This window comes from Plectropomus leopardus, chromosome 14, assembly GCF_008729295.1.
Source record: "Plectropomus leopardus isolate mb chromosome 14, YSFRI_Pleo_2.0, whole genome shotgun sequence".
Classification (NCBI taxonomy): Eukaryota; Metazoa; Chordata; class Actinopteri; order Perciformes; family Serranidae; genus Plectropomus; species Plectropomus leopardus.
The window spans coordinates 32709992-32730476 of record NC_056476.1 but is presented as its reverse complement, the minus strand read 5'-3'; the positions used below and the strand labels follow the sequence as shown (position 1 = coordinate 32730476).

At 36.5% G+C, this 20485-nt stretch overlaps 2 protein-coding genes across 2 annotated transcripts in view; both read right to left on the bottom strand.

Annotated features, from left to right (window-relative positions):
• The window catches only part of alkbh1 (alkB homolog 1, histone H2A dioxygenase), a 44930-nt gene extending 43727 nt beyond the window's left edge, over positions 1–1203 (bottom strand). The window contains exons 1-2 of the mRNA XM_042500378.1: positions 1067–1203; positions 388–496 (exon numbers count right to left, since the gene is read on the bottom strand). Coding sequence (XP_042356312.1) covers positions 388–496; positions 1067–1201 — 244 coding nt within the window. The 5' untranslated portion in view covers positions 1202–1203. The remainder of the gene's footprint in view (positions 1–387; positions 497–1066) is intronic.
• A 6332-nt stretch (positions 1204–7535) lies between these two features.
• Positions 7536–19851, bottom strand: LOC121953959 (SRA stem-loop interacting RNA binding protein). The gene is made up of 4 exons (XM_042501247.1): positions 19735–19851; positions 14995–15053; positions 13763–13870; positions 7536–8096 (listed from the first exon to the last, which is right to left on the bottom strand). Exons 1-4 carry the CDS (start codon positions 19799–19801, stop codon positions 8028–8030), a joined length of 303 nt encoding a protein of 100 aa, XP_042357181.1. The 5' UTR covers positions 19802–19851; the 3' UTR covers positions 7536–8027.
• Between the last annotated feature and the right edge of the window lie 634 nt (positions 19852–20485).

The window sequence follows — 20485 nt, the reverse complement described above, 5'->3', positions numbered from 1 at the left end:
ACTTATACTGCAGACAGACACCAGGGGGTCATCAAGATTGAAAAGGTACACTTTGAAGGAGCTGCCATGTTGTTCATCTTTATCTACAGTCTATGGAAAAAACAGAGACTGCCTCCCACAATACCCAAGTCTGAGCCTCTTCATCTATACACAAAGCTAGACACTACAGTTGCACACATTTGAAAAATTTAAGATTGGGAGAACTGTAGCTGCTCTGGAGAATTCTAATGAAACAAAATCACATTAAACGTTGTGTTTTAATTTTGTTACATATGTGTTTTTCTCCATGTCAGTTTTCTCTCAAAAAACGCTGCATCCAGTTTTGGGCTAAGAGTTGAACAAGTTGAGTGTTTAATTCTTAGTATTTGAGTTTATTTCTGCTTTTACCTGGGTAGCCCCGAAGGCCGAAAGCTCTCCAGTCTCTGACAGGCTGTAATCCAACCCTTGCAGCCTCCACATCACTCACGGCAGCAGGGTCCAGTATATGTGGAACTATCTATCAGCCGCACAGACAAACAATGAATTATTGGCTTATCTGAAGTGGCTGATGTAGATGGTAAGTCTAGCCAGTAGCTACAGCGTTCCCTGTTCCTTTTATGTCACTGCTATTTATTTGGCATTCAATTAACTTTGCTGCTGCCATTACTATGTCCTCTGAGAGTGCACCCTTCCCTATTTTCCTTATCTTGTCTGCAGGGCTAAAGATGGGATGTGAGAAGAAAATAAGTATATAGATATACACTAAGCCACTGTCATGGCGGCTGTTATACTGCTGCATTACTAAACAAACTATACACTATCGTTACTGATAGTTCTAAAGCGCTAGATGTTAATGAGACCTTTCAAGCAAAGGCTCAGAACGTTCACTTTGCTGAACAATGTCGCTTATGGATTCAGACGGACGTACAAAGCCATCTCGTCTGCAACCAGCTTGTCTAGCTTTTACTTCTACAGAGTATGTATCCACTGCGACGTCTACAACCGCTGACGAGACCATCTTCGTATCTGATGTAGTATCCGTCTTTGTGCGGTTTTTGTAAAAGGATTAGTTTGACATTTCCCTCACCTTGTCACCCGGTACACCTCTGGAAAAATCAAGGACATCGCTGAAATCTGGCGGAGGGTTTCTTCTCTTGTAAAACTTGAATATTTTTCTAAATGCATCTTCTCCATTCTCCAGCATTACTGCCATCTTGACCATGATGTAACTGACCTTTCAACTCTTCCTCTACTTCTTTAGTTTTAATGGCGGTTGGCGTCCATAAAATTGCATTACCGCCACCTACTGGATTGAGGTCTCACTTGTTAATGATAAATAAAAATAGAAAGAATTTTAATGACTGCTTCTTATACCGTTACCTCGCTATTATATCTATTCTATTTCCCGGTTGATTAAGAGAGCCTAAAAGTATCTCTCAAAAACTGCTGTACATCTTCTACCAAAACACCTTCCGCATCCAGAAATCTCCTGGCTGCATCAATAATAAGGTCTACATCTAATTTATCTAACTTTCTCTGAGTTCCAGCAGTACAATATATCACCTTTGTATCACTGCAAAAGACCTGTTCTTTTTGGCCTCCTATCTAGTGAGCAAGTGTCACTACATTTTTTCATTTACTATGATGAACTAAAATAGTCATACTCCTGTTCAGGATGACCTGACATGACCATGTGAAAATTCGTGTTATTTCACTGTGTAGTTTTTGCGAAAAGTAAAGGTATATTCACCCCCAAAATTCAGTATTAAACATTCATATTCTTTACTGAAAACATCTCTGTATCATTAAGATCATGGAATATTCTACTTAAATCACACTAAACACATCATCCTAGAGGATGATGTGCTTTCAAAGATTATTGAAAGATTATTTAAAAATACCATAATGTATGAATGCATAAGATTGTGCACATTAACAGTGAAGGATCTTGTAAAAAGGAACGCATTGGAATTTAGATCAAACCTTTGTGGGACAGATTGCTATTGAAGGTGAAACAGAACAAAGGTTCAGGGTACAAAAGCAAGCAATTTTCCTTTAAAAAAAAAAACCTTGATGTTTTTTAGATGACAGTTCAGCTATGGGACAACATAGACCCTAATGTTAGTCATTTGAGCTGATTTCCCCTTAAAATTTCTCATAAACTTTTAGGTACCCAGTATCCCATGACATTTTACATAAAACAACTGAAAATTATATATAACCTATTACAGATTTTTAAAATTTTACATTTAATATAAGGAAATTAGGAATTTAAACTTTTCTCAGAAACTGCGTTAAAGCCACATGGAATGTGACATGGTCATAATCAGGGTTTTCCTGAACAAGAAGGAACTTTTAAAATGAATATCTTGTTTGAGTAAATTATGAATATCTTATAATGTCATTGGAATTGACTTTCACTTCAGATTTCTCACAAACTGAACAGTAATTCACAGGAAAGCTGTTTCTGGTCATAATCAGGGTCATCCTGGACAAGAATCCATTGAAAATTTCAAATAGCCTCTTAAAGATTTTTTAAATTATTATTTTCATATCTAAAATGAGGAAAACATAAAAAATGATTAATTTGAGATGACTTTCTGAAAAAAAGATGTATTAAAATCCAATGGTTTAATTAATGATTAATGATTAATGAATGGTATTCATACTTTGTTGCAATACTAACATATTTTTGGGAGTATGTGTACTTTACCAGAGTATTTATATTTCAGCTTTTACTTTCATTCTACTAGGCCTACATTTCTTTAATAAAATGTATACATCTACTAAATAAAAAAAATAAATAAATAAAATGTAGCAGAGTAAAATACCTTTACTTCACTACATGAAAATGTAGTGGAGTAAAGGTATTTTACTCTTACTCTGCTGTTCTAGTCTCGTCCACAAAAGCAACTCTTGGTATAGCAATGTCCTTCAACCCATTGCCTCTCAATCTAGATGTCTCTTTTCAGCCAAAACATGTTCCTGGTCTCTCCTTAATTGAACCAAGCTGTCTTTTTGTCTGCATCAGTCATTCTGCATACTTTCCTGATCGCTCAGAACAAAACAGAGCATGAGATACAACTTGAAGATATAATGAGAGATAAAATGTGTATATATAGCCTAGGGTGCCACTTGTAAAGTTGTGGACTCGAAAAGAAACAGCAACATTTCTCCACATTTAGCTCTAAAACATGATTATAAAGAGGTGTGCATTTTTTCACTTTCATTTTTCATTTGTCACTTGTAAATCACATTTAGAGCAATATTTGCAAACTTTGTCAAATTTATTCTTTCATGAAAAAATAAGTTCAAGATAATGTCACTGTAAAATAAAAAATGTTTAAAATTAAATGTAAATGTTTACTGTTATATCTAAATGTTATATGTTATATCTAGGGTAACATTTAGATTTAAGATTTAGATGTAACATATAAAATTTAGATTTAAGAATTTCCATCCCTAGATTTAATATTTAACATTTAGATTTAATATTTACCATTTATATTCAACATTTAACATTTAGATTTAATATTTAACATTTAGATTTAACATCTACCATTTAGGCTATATGTTAAATCTAAATCTTAAATCTAAATGTTATTGTTTAACCTAAATCTTAAATCTAAATCTTAAATCTTTATGTCATGATTCTAAATATTTAGCTAAATGCAAATTTCACACTGCCACTTGGCAGAAGTACCAAAATAAGAGCTTGATGTATTGATGTTCTGTGTATATGGTGACCGACCAACAGATTATAGTTTTGAAATGAGAAAATTAAAATCAGGAAACGGGTTTTCATTCCACGGTTCAATTCTGCCTCACTCCTGGCTTATGTGAGAAACTCTTGCCATGAGGAGAGCGGCCTGCACCTCGGGGGAGGCGGCTCCGCTCTCAAGTCACCTCCAGTGTCAGAACAGGAAATAACATAAAATGTACAAAATAAATGCATGGAAAAAATCAAAATAAAATCATATACACACTTATGGTGGAAGCATTGTTTTATTTGTTTAGTCTTTACTTAATTAGTCAGCAATGTAACATGAAAACCGTTATTCCTCAGGTGTAGATATTGATTTTACATTTTTATTTTGCGAAGAACGTAACGTAGTTATTTGTGCCAGTGTAGCAACGTATTAAGATTCAATAAATTTAAAAATAACGTTATCTTATTTACATGCGCAATTGATTTATTCAGTTAAAATGGGACATATTCTCCATCCATATAGCCTAGCCACATCAGTTCATTAAAAAAAACATTTTAGCAATTAAACAATAACTGAACAATCTCTCTCAAACACATACACTGCCCATTTATACTTTCCCTTTGAAAAATATACGACAGCATTTTACTGCAGTCAGCTTAATTTGATATGAATTGATAACTGTGGGTATTCAATGTGACACAAGAAGCCGATGTGTCTATCTATACAGTGAATGTTGTAGTGTGGTCCAACTCCTGAATGTAGCGTGAGTGTCCCATAGACATATATAAGTGGACTAACCATCCAGGGTTGTCAGATGCGTCAACGTCACCATCTTGTTCAGGGGCTTCTGACCAGCGCTCAGATGCTGCCTGTCTGTATTAGCATCTGGACTGTGCAAATATGCCGGATTTTTTGTTTTTGTTTTTTGTCTGTTTTTATAGATTTGAATCAATTAAATTCAATGTTGATCTTGATCACTGTCATGGATAATCATGTATTCCTGAGTCATTTCTTTTCACCTGTAAAAAACGTTTGTTTATTAGATTAATGTAACCGTTACCTACACTGTGTGTGTGTGTGTGTGTGTGTGTGTGTGTGTGTACTTTTATATACCATGCTCCTTTACCATGGTAAGTCTAAAATATGTCAGCATAACCATATATGTCATATCCACATATAAAAGTACTATAGTGTTTCACAATATATTTTATTTTTGGCATTTTAATCATATTTTAACACTAATTTAGCACTCAGTTGCTTCTTCTCTATTGCCTCTGACTCTTGAGCTGCTGAAATGTGTGAGTCTCCCGAGTGTTAAATTAATCAGTCTAAGTCAGTTTGGTGTCTGACGGCAGTAGAGGTCCTAAGGCCTGCCCCTCAATGTTAGTGAATGGACATAAGCTGAACTAAAAACTCAAAGTAAGGACAAATACATTTTTCCCAAAGACAGTTGAACCACTGACCTTCCGATAAGAGGACGCCCCGCTCTACCTCTGAGCCACAGCTGCCCCTCAGTCTCTGTTTTGGCCGGCATGCCCCCGTCACTAGTAAGGCTCATTTGAGCAAATCCAAAATTATTATAATCCACAGATAGAATATAACTTTTCTAGCCAATAAACTCATGGTAGTCAATCAGATCTAAAATAAGGCAGATATTATTACTGTGTCTTTCACCCATTAAACCAGAGTGACAGTCATCAATAATTGTGTTGAGGTATAAATAAGTGATAGCAATTTGGTGTCCAGTCTAGTGGATCTTACATGGAGTTCCATTGTTGAAATGAAGCTTTGTTTATACTTTTATTTGTTCCATAAATATTACCTAAAATTAAAAGGGTTACCATTTTAACACTAAATTACCCATCTACCAAACACATGTACTTTATTCTTAAATATTTTAGTTTTAAATTTACCTTGCGAAATGGCTACACCTGCAGATTTATTGCTGCCAGAAGACATCCAAATATCATCTCCCTATTAATTCTTCCAGAATGTATGATCAGACACTGATGCATGTGTCTTCTGTACAAAATAAAAGTCAGCCTTAATTTTTTTTTTACAGAACAAAACAAAAAAAGGCTTTCCTTTTCAATAAATGTCCGATGAATCTCTGATATTTATCGAACACAGTGATACACTAGTGATACTCTAACAGAAAATGGAAAAGGAAAAAAAAATTCAACACTTACTAACAAGGTTACAATAGTCAAAGTTATGCTTGGTCATATTGTGCTGTCCATGAGCAGCAGCTCAATGTTAAATGTTCACCTCCAGTAGGAGTCACGCATGCGGCCTCTATGTGGGGCCACAACCTGTTTTGAGTCTCTTTGTCCTTTGTTGTCAGATTTTCTCCAAATCTGAGGGGTCTAGATGTAAGAAAGTCTGAATTCTTTGCACTCCTCCATACTAACTCTTTAGTTGATCTGGATGTGAAGCGTGTCATAACTGTTCGTGCCTTGTCGCTGGTCCTATTTCCAACCCTTTGGCTGATATTGATGTTGAAGTGGAGAGGGTGTCTAGCCTCTGGAGCGATTGCCTGACAGATGTTTGTTGCACGCTCTTTGACGTCTTCTCTGTCTTGTTCTGGTAGTCTGTAGAGCCTCAGGTTCCATCGTCTTTTGAAACGCTCACCATCGTTCACCTTGTCCTCCAGCTCAGAGAAGCTCCTCTCGTGGTCAGTTGTCACCTTCTTCACAGTGGTTACATCTGTTTTCATATCTTGGATTTCTTTTAAGAGAAGGACACACTGTGGAAAGTGCCATGAGGTTAAGATAATCAAGTAATATAAAATGTAACCTCAGATTTGTACTTAACTATAGTACTTGATTAAATGTACTTAGTTACATTCTAGCTCTAGTCAGCAGAGGGATGTACAGTAACTGAAGTTACAGTAATTGGGATCAATAGACCAAGTAAATAATCCAGTCATTATAATTCCTCTTAAAACCCTATCTAAATTATTCAATAATATTAACATCCTTTTCAAACGTTCCTCAAATATAAAACTTATTTGTCCTTGTGTTGGGCATCAGTTTGTGGATTGTGAAAGCGAGATATTTTTTCTCTTAACTTGGTATGAGTGCTCTGGAACACTTGTAAAATTTTCTTTTTTAAATTTAAACTTTATTTAAATACTTACAGCAATCAGACAAATTGCTCTACACCTTGCTAAAATTATTCAATCAATCTGTCGTATTGAAAATGAAACTATGATTGTTTTACACAATTTATTAGAATTTTATTATAGTGATCTTGGCTTGCACTATCATTAGCACCTTAATAGCAGAGCATAATCATTGTATGAGAGCTGTCACTGGCTTTATTCTCAGACTGCTAACTTACACAGTCTACATGTGCAGATGATCAATGTGAGATGATTTTACACACAAAAATTATAGGAAAATTCTTTGTGATATATATTTACAGTACTGGATAATATTGAAACATTAATGATGGTTTTTTTTTGCAATTACTTAATGGTATTTAATTTCAACAGTGTGCTCTACAGCTGACCATAAGTGCCTGCAGCATGGGGGGGACATCTATATGGGTATATTGATTTTATTTCTACAATCATTCATCAACCCATCATTTGCACTGCCAATTACACCTGTCTCCAAAATGTTTGTACGCATAGGTCAGTATCCCTGCAGATGTGCACATTCTTCCATCAAGTTAGCGTTTATAGATCACAACTTTTGCGTGGGCAGTGGTGTATACTTCTTTTAGGCCTCACTGTGTGTGTTCATACTGTTTATGAGACCCTTGAATATTTCCTCCACCACAGCAGTTTATTGCCCCATGATGCCCAAGACGTTTAACCTTTAATGCAAGCTATAGTCCATGAAAGAAGTACTAAGATCCTTTACTCAAACAGAAGAAGTAAAACAATTACACAAAATACTACATTTCAAGCTCAAATGTTTATCTGACCACATAGGACAATGCCTTTAAACACTGTTTTTATTGCCATAGCACATTATGTTCCATAAACTTTTAAATTAGCAAATTAGTTAGCCTGAATAGTGTGGTGTGTGACAGGAAAGCTGCAGAAGTACAACACTATCACTGACAATAAATAAAGCCATTACAACTGGACAACACATTAAGATAATGGCAATAATGGTCACGCCTAAAGACACTGAAGGTGGAATACACTAAGGTCAGACTTTCAAATAGATATTGTCGAAATTTTCTTCATGAACCTAACAGAATGGCAAAAATTTAAAATGTCAAGCAGGTAAGACAGCAAGAGCAGAGTCTTGATGAAACTGGGCTAGAGAAAAAAAATGCTGCACATCTTTATCATTCTGATCCTCAAAGCAATATCCCAGAGGTTCAGTCATATTCACTGTCTTTGTTTGACTTCTGCCCAGCAAATGGACGTCTGTTCCTCTGAACCTGGAGCTGAAAACAATAAGAGGGTACCAATAAGAGTGTAACACATACAGTAATCAATATACAATCAATATTTTCAGGTTCTGCCAAATGTCACATTAAAAATGTATCATGTTTATTATGATTTCTAAAAGCATACTTATTATCCTACAAAAACTTCAATCTGCTGTTATGTTAACATTGGCTGAATTTCAGTGATTGTCACTGTAACAAACCCAACAATTTTATCCACTGAAATTAAATCAAACTAAGAAAATCAATCAGTGGATAAATACATGTTCATAAGCAGTGTCAATGACGACCTGATGTTTTATTATTATGGACTGTGTACTAGGGATGTACCGATGGATTGCAAGGCAGTTAAGAAGATAGCAGGGGACATTGTAAATGTCCAAAAATGTATTCATTGCATAGTTTGTGTTTTGCATTTATACCCTACCTCAGAAATACAAGAGGATTATTTAATTTGATATAGAAAAGAAGAGAAAACGCAGTGTTGTAGAATTTTTGTTTGAAATAATTAATAGAATATTTTTCAGTCATCATTTATCTGTAATCTCATTTTGTATTTTAATAAATTTTGAGAAAATTGTATCAAGTATACTGAATTGTATCAAATCACGACTTGAGTGAATTGTTACATCCCTAGTGTAGACTGGTAGCTGCAGAGGTGCCCTTGAGCAAGGCACCAAACTTGCACAAAAAAAGCCCACAATGTGGCAGCCATATCACTCTGGCATCTCTCCAGAGCAAATGTCAACAAAGTGAAAAAACAGAATTTCCCTAAGATGGCTTTAAAAAGTACTTCTTCTTCTTAACTGTTTTTAATACAATGGAAAAATTCATGTCATTGTTTTCTAGTGAGCAAAAACTGATGTAAACATAAAACCAGACATGCACAATATATTTCGGGGTGATAAAATAATCAGCCAATAATGGGATTTTTTTCTGATAATAAAAATTATAGACGATAAATAGCACTGATGATATGAAGCTAAAGCCAGACAGCTTTTATTGACATAACTGGTGCAGCATCTACACATGGGTAACATTAAACCTTTAAAGTTGGTTGAAGCCAGCCATAAACACAGAAGAACTGCAATACCACTGAACATGTGTGGACTTCTTTCACAGTTTCGCAAAGACGACATGACTGTGCCATCCGATCAGCGTCCGTCAGACTCCCAACCAACCATGGCAAGCCAAAGTGGACATATTTTGCCATGTTAGAACGGCGTTTTTTTACAACGCATACAACGTAAACAGAGAGGAATTGCACAAACAGCGGCACATCAACAAGAACGGCACAAAAAGTGCTGTTGTCTTAAAATGCGAATGATCTCTGCCCTCTGGTTTTCACATCCACTGAATTTGAACTGTAATTACCCAATCACTAAAAACCATAAACAGAACACACTAATCAAGCACTGACCTCCTTTGCCATTTGGTGTTTTGTTGGACCCAGTACAGAGCCTTTTGAACCTCACCCCACCCAGAACACCAGCTACAAGAGGGCCCATATGCACTTGGGTGTTGCTTTATGATTACTTTATATATGTTCAAATATGTGATGTAATGCTATAGTATCGCTGTTATACCAATAAAGCAATAGAAGCTTTGTTTGCTGGTATGCCTGCTATTACTGAAACATTCCCAGGGGTGGCAGCAGGGGACCATTTAATGACATTCTAGTGTACGGTACTCATTGCAGTAGATGTTTTACAGCAAGGCTTTTAATATATAATATTCAAAACAATAGGCACATTAATTCTAGGCTGAATGATGTCATGAAAAATTCAGATCTTCCTCTGGTTAATTCCTCTGCTGCAACTTACTAGATACACATTGTATATGTGTATATATATGTGTGTGTGTGTGTGTGTGTGTGTGTGTGTGTGTGTGTGTGTGTGTATACATGTAAAGTAATGCAATGTTTATAACATAAACTATACTGTGGGCCTGTTTGCTAAACAAGTCTTCGGTCTAGTGTAATCTGTTTCACTCCCAATAATAATGCTATACAGAAAAATAAACCCAATTATTGAAATAATCCCAAACTTAATACAAACTATTGATGCTAAACATTCCACAGGTAAAGGTTAATCAGTAATAAATTACCCTCAGGTAACACTTTCTATGAAGACTGCATCTATAATTCACTATGAAGGCATTCATAGTGAATTACAATGCATTCATAATGCTTTATGAATACACTCATACGCACACATAATAGTAACTGATACACTATATCAACAGGTATACACCATAATAGATGTGACTTATAATGATTTATAAGTGGCAAGGGTTTTATGGAGGCTCTTGACTTGACTACAGCCCATGCTGTATTATAAGTTATCATTATATGTGTTAAGTAAAGTGAAATACATATTGATGCATTTGTAATAATTTATCATTCATCATAATGTTTTATTGTTGGTGTTAAAGTGTAATCATTTTCATGCATTTAAAACAATATATGCTGCATCATAAGTGATCAATGCCTACTATACACTAGAATACTTTGAAAATACATTTAAAAGACTGAAGTTTGACAGTGTGTCAGAGTTTTTCACCACAGAATCAGATTTTGAAAAGATGTGGGATCTTGCAGTGTCAATATTTGCAAGATTGTTAGCTTCAAAAAGGAATAAATGTGATTCGAATCTGTTGCAGCCCTAGAGCCCCATTGAGTACTGTATGCCATATGTTGTAGCTAGCTAGCTAACCACTGTCCCCATCCCAAACAGGCTATTCACAAGCTACGTTAATCACTGGAATGTTTGCTATAAACCTACAAGCTAACTGTATGATTAAGCTAAGGATTGCTTGGTTCAAAAATACATGATTATGTGATAAATGAATTTTAAAGCTAGCAATCTTCAATTGAACCATACGGTTACCTTGCAGGCTAATAGCAAACAGTACGCTAGCTCATGTTAGCTTGCCGGTAGACCCTTATACAGTTATGCTCATAAGTTTACATACCCTGGAGGTTTTGGCCTGACAACATACACACAAGTTGACACACACAGGTTTGAATGGCTACTAAAGGTAACCATCCTCACCAGTGAGTTTCTGGGCTCCTGACAGACCCCTGCATGTTTCATCCAATGCTGCACTGACGTTGTTGGATTCCGAGCCATGGGGAAAGCAAAAGAATTATCAAAAGATCTGTTGGAGAAGGTAGTTGAACTTTATAAACCAGGAAAGGTATAGAAAAAGATATCCAAGGCATTGAGAATTCCAATCAGCAGATTTCAAACTCTAATTAAGAAGTGGAAAATGAGAGATTCTGTTGAAACCAAGCCACGGTCAGGTAGACCAACAAAAATTTCAGCCCCAACTGCAAGGAAAATTGTTTGGGATGCAAAGAAAAACCCAGAAATAACTTTAGCTGACATTAGCAGAACTCTCTGAAAAAAAGTGGTGTGGCTGTTTCAAGATGAACAATAAGGAGGCACCTGAAGAAAAGTGGGCTGCATGGTTGAGTCGCCAGAAGAAAGCCATTACTACAACAATGCCACAAAGAAGCCCGCTTACAATACACCAAACAGCACAAAGACAAGCTGCAAAACTTCTGGAACAAAGTGAAGTGAGTGATGAGACTAAAATGGAACTTTGTGGCCACAACCATAAACGTTACATTTGGAGAGAAGTCAACAAGGCCTATGATAAAAAACACAAGGCCAAGTTGACCTGTCATTGGCTACAGCAGAAAAAAGTTACGGTTCTAGAGTGGCCATCTCAGTCTCCTGACCTCAATATCATTGAGTCACTTTGGGGAGATCTCAAACGTGCAGTTCATGCAAGACAGCCCAAGAATTTACAGGAAGTGGAGGCTTTTTGAAAACAAAGTGCCTCATCCACAACTACCATAAAAGGCTTCAAGCTGTCATTGATGTTAAAGGGGGCAATATACGGTATTAAGAACTAGGGTATGTAAACTTTTGATTGGGGTAGTTGGGTTTGGGTAGTTTCTGTTGTCATTATGATTTAAAAAGAGCAAACACAATAGTTTGATAATAAGTGGCAACCACTAACCATGAGTGAAAAAAAGGTTTTTGTATTATCATTCATAATCTCTGAAAAATGGCCAAAAAAATCACAAATTCTGCCAGGGTATGTAAACTTACACTACAGCTTACTTATTTACAGCTGCCAACTGCCCACTACCATTCCTAGTTAGAAGGTTGACAGTAGATTTATTTGTCATTTTATCTTAAATGTAGCTTAAGAAAAAAATGAAATTAAAATAAGTCACTAAGTCCTGCTACATCTTTTGGCTTCACAGAAGAGTTGAGGAGTCTTACAGCCTGGGGAAATGTCAATGTCAGAGAATGGGTAAATGGTAGGCTGGGGCACCAGGCCTCGAAATCACTAAATCAGACCCTGTTGACAATGGAAGCAACAGTAAGCAGCTGGATGAGAGGTTTGTCACTGCGCTGCTCTCAGTCTGTTCTGATGAACTTATTTATTAGCTGTGTGATCAGCCAGGTGTGTTTTTTATTTTTGTTAGGCCTTCTTTTTTGTCAGTTGTTGAAAATGGTAAAATTATTCTCTTGGGTTCAGTTACTTTGGTTTGAACAGGAATGCGCGGCCCAAGCTGCACTTTAATATCCAAATGTGCACACACCTGGTGTACAGTCTGTATTCAGGCACATTAGGTAAAAACAAAAAAATCGCCCAACTATTTTTGTGCATTTTCAGTAAGGTCACAGGTAAACCTGCTAATAGGCGATAGACTGCTTTCCAGTTGCCAGGAGTGCACAGGTGTGTTCACTGCACTGCAACAGATGAGTATGCCTTTCTGCCTCTGTGTGTGTCTGTGTGTGTCTGTCTGTGTGTGTGTGTGTGTGTGTGTGTGTGTGTGTGTGTGTGTGTGTGTGTGTGCGTGCGTGCGTGCGTGTGTGTGTGTGCGCGCATGCATTATTCTGGTATGTCCATTTGACATCATGGAGAGACCAGGGAACAGGTAAACAGCAGAAGCATGGACAAAGGTCTGTGCAAACTTTATGACGGTTACGTATCTTTATCTCTTACTGATTCATTCTCTCTTATGAACTTGATTCAGACTAATTTTGATCGATGATATGGCGCTGCTTAGTAGACAAACAGTAATTAGAAGTGACATGTCATTGCATCTTGCGAGTTAAGGAGCTAATATAAGCCTGTAAGCCCGGGTGTTGTGTTTCCATCAATGCCGATTGTAGCCAAAGGCAATAAATGCCTGTGACAACTGTAGAGTCATTTGAGCCAGGTGTGATTGCCTTTTGGACACTTTTCCATTGCATTAAAAAGCCAGACATTGGCAGGTGTTAGCGTGTTTTTTTTTGTAATAGGAATGAGGGTTAATATGCTTGCTGATTTAAGACTTGTCTTTTTAGCAGACTTCAATTTAAAGCTCTGGAAAAAAAATTGGTTCTGACCAGGTTTAGGTCCGCAACATCTGATGCTAAAAAAAAAATCTAGAAAGGTTTTAAGAGAGCCACTTTTGTAACACTGAAAACTGACTGGCTCAACATACCTTGCCATTTCCACTAATCTCACTTAGCAGTACAGCCCTTTGGTCAGGCCCATTTTTTTATTGTATTATGTTTAATGAAACTACAGCAATCTGACCTTATATGGCATTGTGTTAAGCAAAAGTCCAATATCCACAAGACCCCACGATTTACCTTTGCTCCCTCCAGCATGTGTGGGTCTTTTTGAAGTGCATTGTTCAGTCCCTCCTCTGTGCTGAATCCAACCCAGCAGAAGCCTCTGTGAAAGCCTGTTTCTTTGTCCTGGTGCAACACACAGTCAAATAGTCAAGCACAAAAATACAAGCAAGTCAAGCAGGTTGGGCAAGAATAAAACCAAACTTGTTGATCACTGACATGGATCGCTCAGTAAGTTTTAAGTCTATATATGTTGACTGGCTGCCTGGATTTAAAAAAGACTCAAAAATGTAAAACACCTGATATGAATAGGAATGAATAGGAAAAGCGTCACCAGTAACCAAAAGTATTCTTCATTAATAGTATTATTAGTGGCTGTTGGTTGTAGAAGGTCATTTTAAAGACATTTAGATTAGATTACTCTTTATTGTCATTGTGCACACTAAATAACGGTAAACAAAAAGCCACATTACAACAAACAGTAGCAACATGCATATTTAACATCATAACTTGGACGGTAACTCTTGATACATTTGGACATTTGTCATTTTTGTGCTGCGCAAGTATTACAGTCTGAGATGGGTTTGTGAATGTATATTATAATGGAATACATGAGCATGTTTGTACTACTAGTACAGACTATAAATGTACTTACCACCACTGTTTTATTTCACCTTGTCAAATTCAGTTAGGGATAAAAGCCTAAATGCTGTGGAGATGCCTTTTTTTTTGTCCATGTCCCATAGCCATCATTCTGCCACCAAAAGCCAGACCTGCAGGAGGATCTTCTACTTCTGGTCTGGTAATAACATTACTTACCACACACTGCAAAGAGCTAGCTTAGCTTAGCGTGCCTCTCAGTATGTCTCACTGAAGCAGAAAGTTTTGGTTTGGGGATGGGAGGGGTAGACAGCATGTTGCCTGTTGCACTATGTGTGCTGCCTTCAGGCTGCCTTACTGAGAGCAGTGGCACTGACAACATTATAATAAACATAATAGGATGGTTCAGTGCATTGTTCGATTTGTAATGAGTACCGAACCAAAAGCCCTAAACCGAGTAATTGAATACAAATACAAATTGTTACACCCCTAATAGATACATACAAGTGAATTAATGTAGAGCATAAGGGAGTATAGTAAGAGAGAGAGTAACTGTGATATGAACAAAAAAAATATATGAACATAACCAATAAATGGTATATGAATAGTAGGGTGTTTCAGTAGGTCAGTCAAATGCTGTGACAACTTACAAATGGAAGAAGACACTTCTTTACTGGCCCAAACTGTCCAAAGTACTCCCTCATCTCCTCTGAAAAACAAACAGGAACATTTCATGTTAAGCACAAAAAGCACAAACGTTGAGTTTCTCTCCAACTTGCAGGACTGCTGGGTTAGACTGTATTAGCTTTCAGCGTAATTACCTACTAAACTGGCAGCTAAGTGTATGTTGCTATGTATGTTTGTGTAAGGATGCATATAGATTTGAAAAGTTGAGCAGAGTTGGGCATTAGGGACTTAAGCCCCAAGGAATTTTTATTTACCCCCAGTTAATTGTGAATGAAGAATAAAAATAAATACAGCACAGGATTAAAATTGAAAATTTAAATGTTGTTTCTAGGGCAGCAACAGTAACATTTAAGACAACAATGCTGCTATATAAACTCAGTATCTCATTGGAAACACATCTAAAATGCTCAAATAAATCATATTCCTGACATCACAATACTGAGTGAAATTTTAGACACAATCAAGAACATATACATCAGTTATTCTCCTGACCTCTGTGGAGACAAGGCCAATGGAAAATGCATATTATAAGACTGATCTCTGATTTTATGAATCAATATTGGATCACACAACTAAAAGTCTATTTGAATGTGATTAAATGATTATTTCAATCAAGCCCTAGTTTTAAGTTTGTATCCTCAATAAAGGGAGACAAACCGAGAGCAGTCCGGCGGCTGCAGAGATGTTGTAAGACAGAGCCCATTAGCCTGTGGCCCAGTCTCAGATACTTAGCAAAAAACCACAAAGCTCCACGCTAATTAAAATGCTAATGTATTCAAATCGGGTCGTGTTTACCATCTTAATGAGAGGTAACCATATGAAGGCTGCTCTGGTGTGATATTCACAACATCAAAGGAGTGAAACTTTGGAGATTTCAAAGTTCACAACTTCATGTTCTCAGGTTCCACCTGAACACCGCAATATGAAGCTAATATCCTGCCAAAACTTAGCATGTTTTACAATGCCCTACGATTTATAAAACAAACACAGTGTAGTTTGCAAATGAAACTTGTGATTGATGCATTTCATTTTGCAGTACAAAACGTACCCAAAGAACAAATACACAACATATTTCTGCAACATCATGCTTCAAAAAATAGATTTTACAAAGACAAAAATTATCATGTGACTTTTGGCACAATTTTTCCATGTGAATGATTCTGGGATTTTCTCACAAATTACTTTGTACTGATGCTAATCTCAGTGGCTAGCTGCCAACAGTGGTTCTTTAATAAAGTAATTCGCCTCAAATTCAGCAAATACAGCTTTGTCTTCAACAGATATTTAAGTAAAGTTAATTTATCATGTTCTAACCAACAGTACAGTTTATCTACAGATAGAATAGGTTATCACCATAGACTATATCCAGTCTGTGTATATAGACTCTGTACTGTAAATGTTGATGCCAGTTTGTCCCGTAACGACAAATAAATTATGTCTGACTAAATTCTCTGCCTATTTTAGAAAACATCCAGTTGTAAAATAAACTCACAGCAGACCTTAAATTATGATTTTAGTCATGTAGGCTGAGAATGTAGGCTAACATTATTAGGCTAACGATTTACCAGACATCTCTCACATCATATGAATATCTAAAGTTCTTTTTTAAACTGTGTTATATTACTGATATCACTGAACTCTGCTGCAAAATTTGGCATTATGTTTCATTCAATGAAACTAAGACTTAATAATTCACAGATACTAAAAATATGTAAACTCACATTAAGGCAAACAAATGGAGCATAAGCTGTGAAAACATTACATTCGTTCATTATACATGGAGCTAGAATCAATACAGAATTATTTAAAATGTTCACCAAATAGGTTAGCATTTGTTTAAGGTTACTGTTGCTGTAGCTAAACATTTTGCTTAGTCTGGTTGTTGGTAACGTGAAAAAAGGGTACCCACACGGTTCTCAAAGTTGAGCGAATGATGCCATCAGCAGCAAGATGCCCAAACAACGAGATGGAATCTTCATACTAGCTGCTGATTTTGAACTACTCATCCTTCAACTCCAAAGATCCAGAATCAAGGACAAAAGTAATTTCGTTTTTTAAACTTTGTTTTAAGAATGACTAATAAAGCTACGTTCTACCTTCCTTCTTTAAGACTTTAAGACCTTTTTAATACCATCTAGAATTAAATTTAATGCCATCTTCAAGGCCACATTAGAAAAAGTGTAAAGGATATGTTGTGAAATTGATGTCACTTTTTTTGCCCTAGAAATACTTATCTTCCAAATCACTGAATTCTAAAAAAAAAAAAATGTTATTAATTTTCATATTCATGTGTGATTTATGAAGCTACGTGAGGCATGTGTCTGTACTCTAATACCATTAAAAAGATATTAATTTGTTGAATTAGGAGTCCCAACACTTCACATGAGCACAAACGCTTCTATTTGAGCTAAAGCTGCCTCAATTAAATCTAAAAGACATAGCATAAAGCAGATTAGGATCAGAAAGAGCAGCAATTCACTCTTGCTGTTAAATGAGTGTGTTTTAGTAGGTGTCAGTAGATACAAGATATTATTTTTTGTAGCTCTGCTCTAGAATATATGTGCTTTAATTTACAGTCTATGTACCAAACATAAAAATGTCATATCTGGAGAAATAATTGAGTTACTGAATACATTTAATAGTTCAACATTTCAAGAGATAAATTGTCTTTCTTTCTGAGCAGAGCTTTTATGTTTTCCTTTCACTTACTGAGACTATGAACAAAATGGGTCTTGTTGTCTTGCGCAATACATAGGATTTTTATGGCAAGAAAATAGCTGCTACAGCTGCTTAATGTTTCACAACACACGGTGCATCTGCTGGACAGTAAAACATCATTGAGATGAATGAATGAGCTCTTGATCAGTGGCACAATCATATTATTGAAATTGTTGAATTGTTGCATTACATGGGGAAATGTTTGGCGCATTCCCTGGACAGTAGAGCACCATCAGTAATATCTGCAGTAATATCCTACATATACATGAATACAGGTACAAAGTAGGAATCTTCAAATACAAGGTTTTTGTCTTCAGTTGTTGGGAAATCCATGCTGAGCTGCCAATGACTGCCACCTCAACCCACAGAGCAGAGAGCCGGGGATGACAGCTGGCAGACAGGTGTCACAACGGTGCAGAGCACCAGAGTAAACACTGACTATCATGGACAGTATGATGATAACATCCAAAGCACAACAGGACATGTACTTAGCAACATAACTGTGAAAAAGGAGAATTTTCAAATAAAATTGAAGTCTTTGTTAACAAATGTAACACTTTTTAAGGCCTGAGAATAAACTCTGAGAATAATAAATTCAAGTCTTTTTAAGACCCCAAAGGTATCCTGACAAAATCATAAATCATTGTTCAGAAGCAGAAAGATTTTTACCATTAGCTGGCATGGGCACCATTATGTTAGCATAGCAAGGCAAGCCAATGCTCTTGGTTAAAAGGTTAACAGCTGATGCTTTGAGACGGCAGTCAGAGACAGTGGAGGTATGACATTGTTAAACCATCTGAAGTGTACAGACTGTGTGTTACATGTTTTATTTTACAGTAGCTCTGGGAAAGATGACTGGCACACCCTTCAGTACCGTGATTGTTGGAAAACACCAACTTCCAACTCAGCACCAGAAGTCACGCACATTATTCACGCAAGGCATCATGGGGGCCTAGAAATAACTGGGTAATGTTTCCATTTCTTAACCTATTGCAATAAGTTGTTATTATTATATCCATAGGTTTGATCTACATGCAGCAAAAAAATGTTTGTCTCTGCTTAGTTAGAAGTTCACATTTTGGGCTATAATTACTGCTGAACACTCATCAGAGTGTGTGTTCGGCTGACATGGACTGAATTACTGATGTGAAAAATAATTCATAATGAGGAATTAGAACATCTGACATCTGTCAAGCATAGGTTCATCCACACTTGATAGACATGAGATTTTCCAATTCTTCATGATAATTAATTATTTTTCACCCCATCAGTCAACGTCAGCCACACACACCTCTACCGAGCATCGAGCAGTGATTATAGCCTATACTGAACTTTTTTTTTTCTACTGCATGTAAATCAAAAACCAACCAAACCAACCTTTGGTTTATACCAAAGGATATAAAACAACTCATTGCCATCAGTTGAGAGAATAGAAACAGTGCTTTTTAACCAGAAAAACAGCAGCCTTTAAATTGACTCTCAGCGCCACCTGCTGTTACGGAGGTAGAATTACTCGGCATATTTTTGAGAAAAACCCAGAATCATCCACGTGGAAAAGTTTTGCCAAAGTCAAGGTATTTTTTTGACTTCTATTGAATCTATTTTTGTACTTGTAGGACACGTTTTGTTTATTTCGGAAGCATGATGTATTAGACGTGTTGTGTATTTGTTCATTGGGCACGTTTTATATTACAAAACAAAATGCACTCGTTTGTTAATCATGAGTTTCATTTGTTAAGTACATTATGTATGTTAGTTCATCGCAGGGTATTTGTTAAACATGCTTCGTTTGTTTGTAGAATCCTGGTTGTCCCCAAACCCGAGACATACCCTTGCTCCTCACATGCAGTGCTATTAAGGTTACCTAACATAAGTGGCATTGCTACAAACCACCGAGAACGACGTGAAATATAAAGTGAGAGGCCATAGTCTTGTATCTCGCTGCCACTAAATATCAAAGGTGATGTATCATTTAATACACTTACTGCCAGCTATAGTCCATGGTATTTTGGAGACAAAGACCTCGAAAAGTTTCCTGGACGGGACAGACATGCTTCGCCTTGAAACGTCTCTTTTTTTCCCCACTTCCTTCCTCCTCTTCTTCTTCTTCTTTCTTCCGTCTTCTTCTTTGGGGTACGGCAGCTGCCATCCTTTAAGTTGCATTACTGCCTCCTGCTGGATTTACTTTGACACTGTCACTCTATTCTAAGGAAAACACACATTTCAGGCGATGATTCATTTCGAAATATAAAAATAGACCAGTAAAATATGATGTAATGGGGCTCCTATGCATTCTAATTTGCTTCCAAATAGTTGTATCTCCTGCAAATAAACTTTTCTTATTTTAATGTTATTCATGCTGTGCCAGCACACATGAGGACATAGTTGATCTTTCCAGCCTATTTTGTGTCTTTTGTTTGGGGAATAAGCTCTTTAAAATGTGTAGGTGGTAGGTCACAGATTTAAAAAATCATCATATAATCACCTTTCACTTTCATGAAAACAGAACAAACAAACAAAAAAAACCTTAATAGTTCATATGTTTTTTTCTTCTTCCTTTTCAGTTTGACTTTGACTATGCCCATGTCAAATTTAATCTGATTTTAACAGTGGTGGAAGAAGTACCTGAGAGCCACACTTGAGTGAAAGTACAGCTGTTTTACCAGATAATGACTCTGCTACAAGTTCAAGCCACCTGGTTAGGTGGATAGGATATGGGGATAAACATTTTTATGT

What these genes read in the sequence shown, in the direction of transcription:
- LOC121953959 (XM_042501247.1), bottom strand. Translation starts at nt 19,801, where the DNA reads ATGTCTGTCCCGTCCAGGAAACTTTTCGAGGTCTTTGTCTCCAAAATA. An exon ending in ACCATGGACTATAGCTGGCA is followed by an intron (nt 15,054 to 19,734) that starts GTAAGTGTATTA and finishes TTTGTTTTTCAG; the next exon opens with AGGAGATGAGGGAGTACTTT. An exon ending in ACATGCTGGAGGGAGCAAAG is followed by an intron (nt 8,097 to 13,762) that starts GTAAATCGTGGG and finishes TATTGTTTTCAG; the next exon opens with CTCCAGGTTCAGAGGAACAG.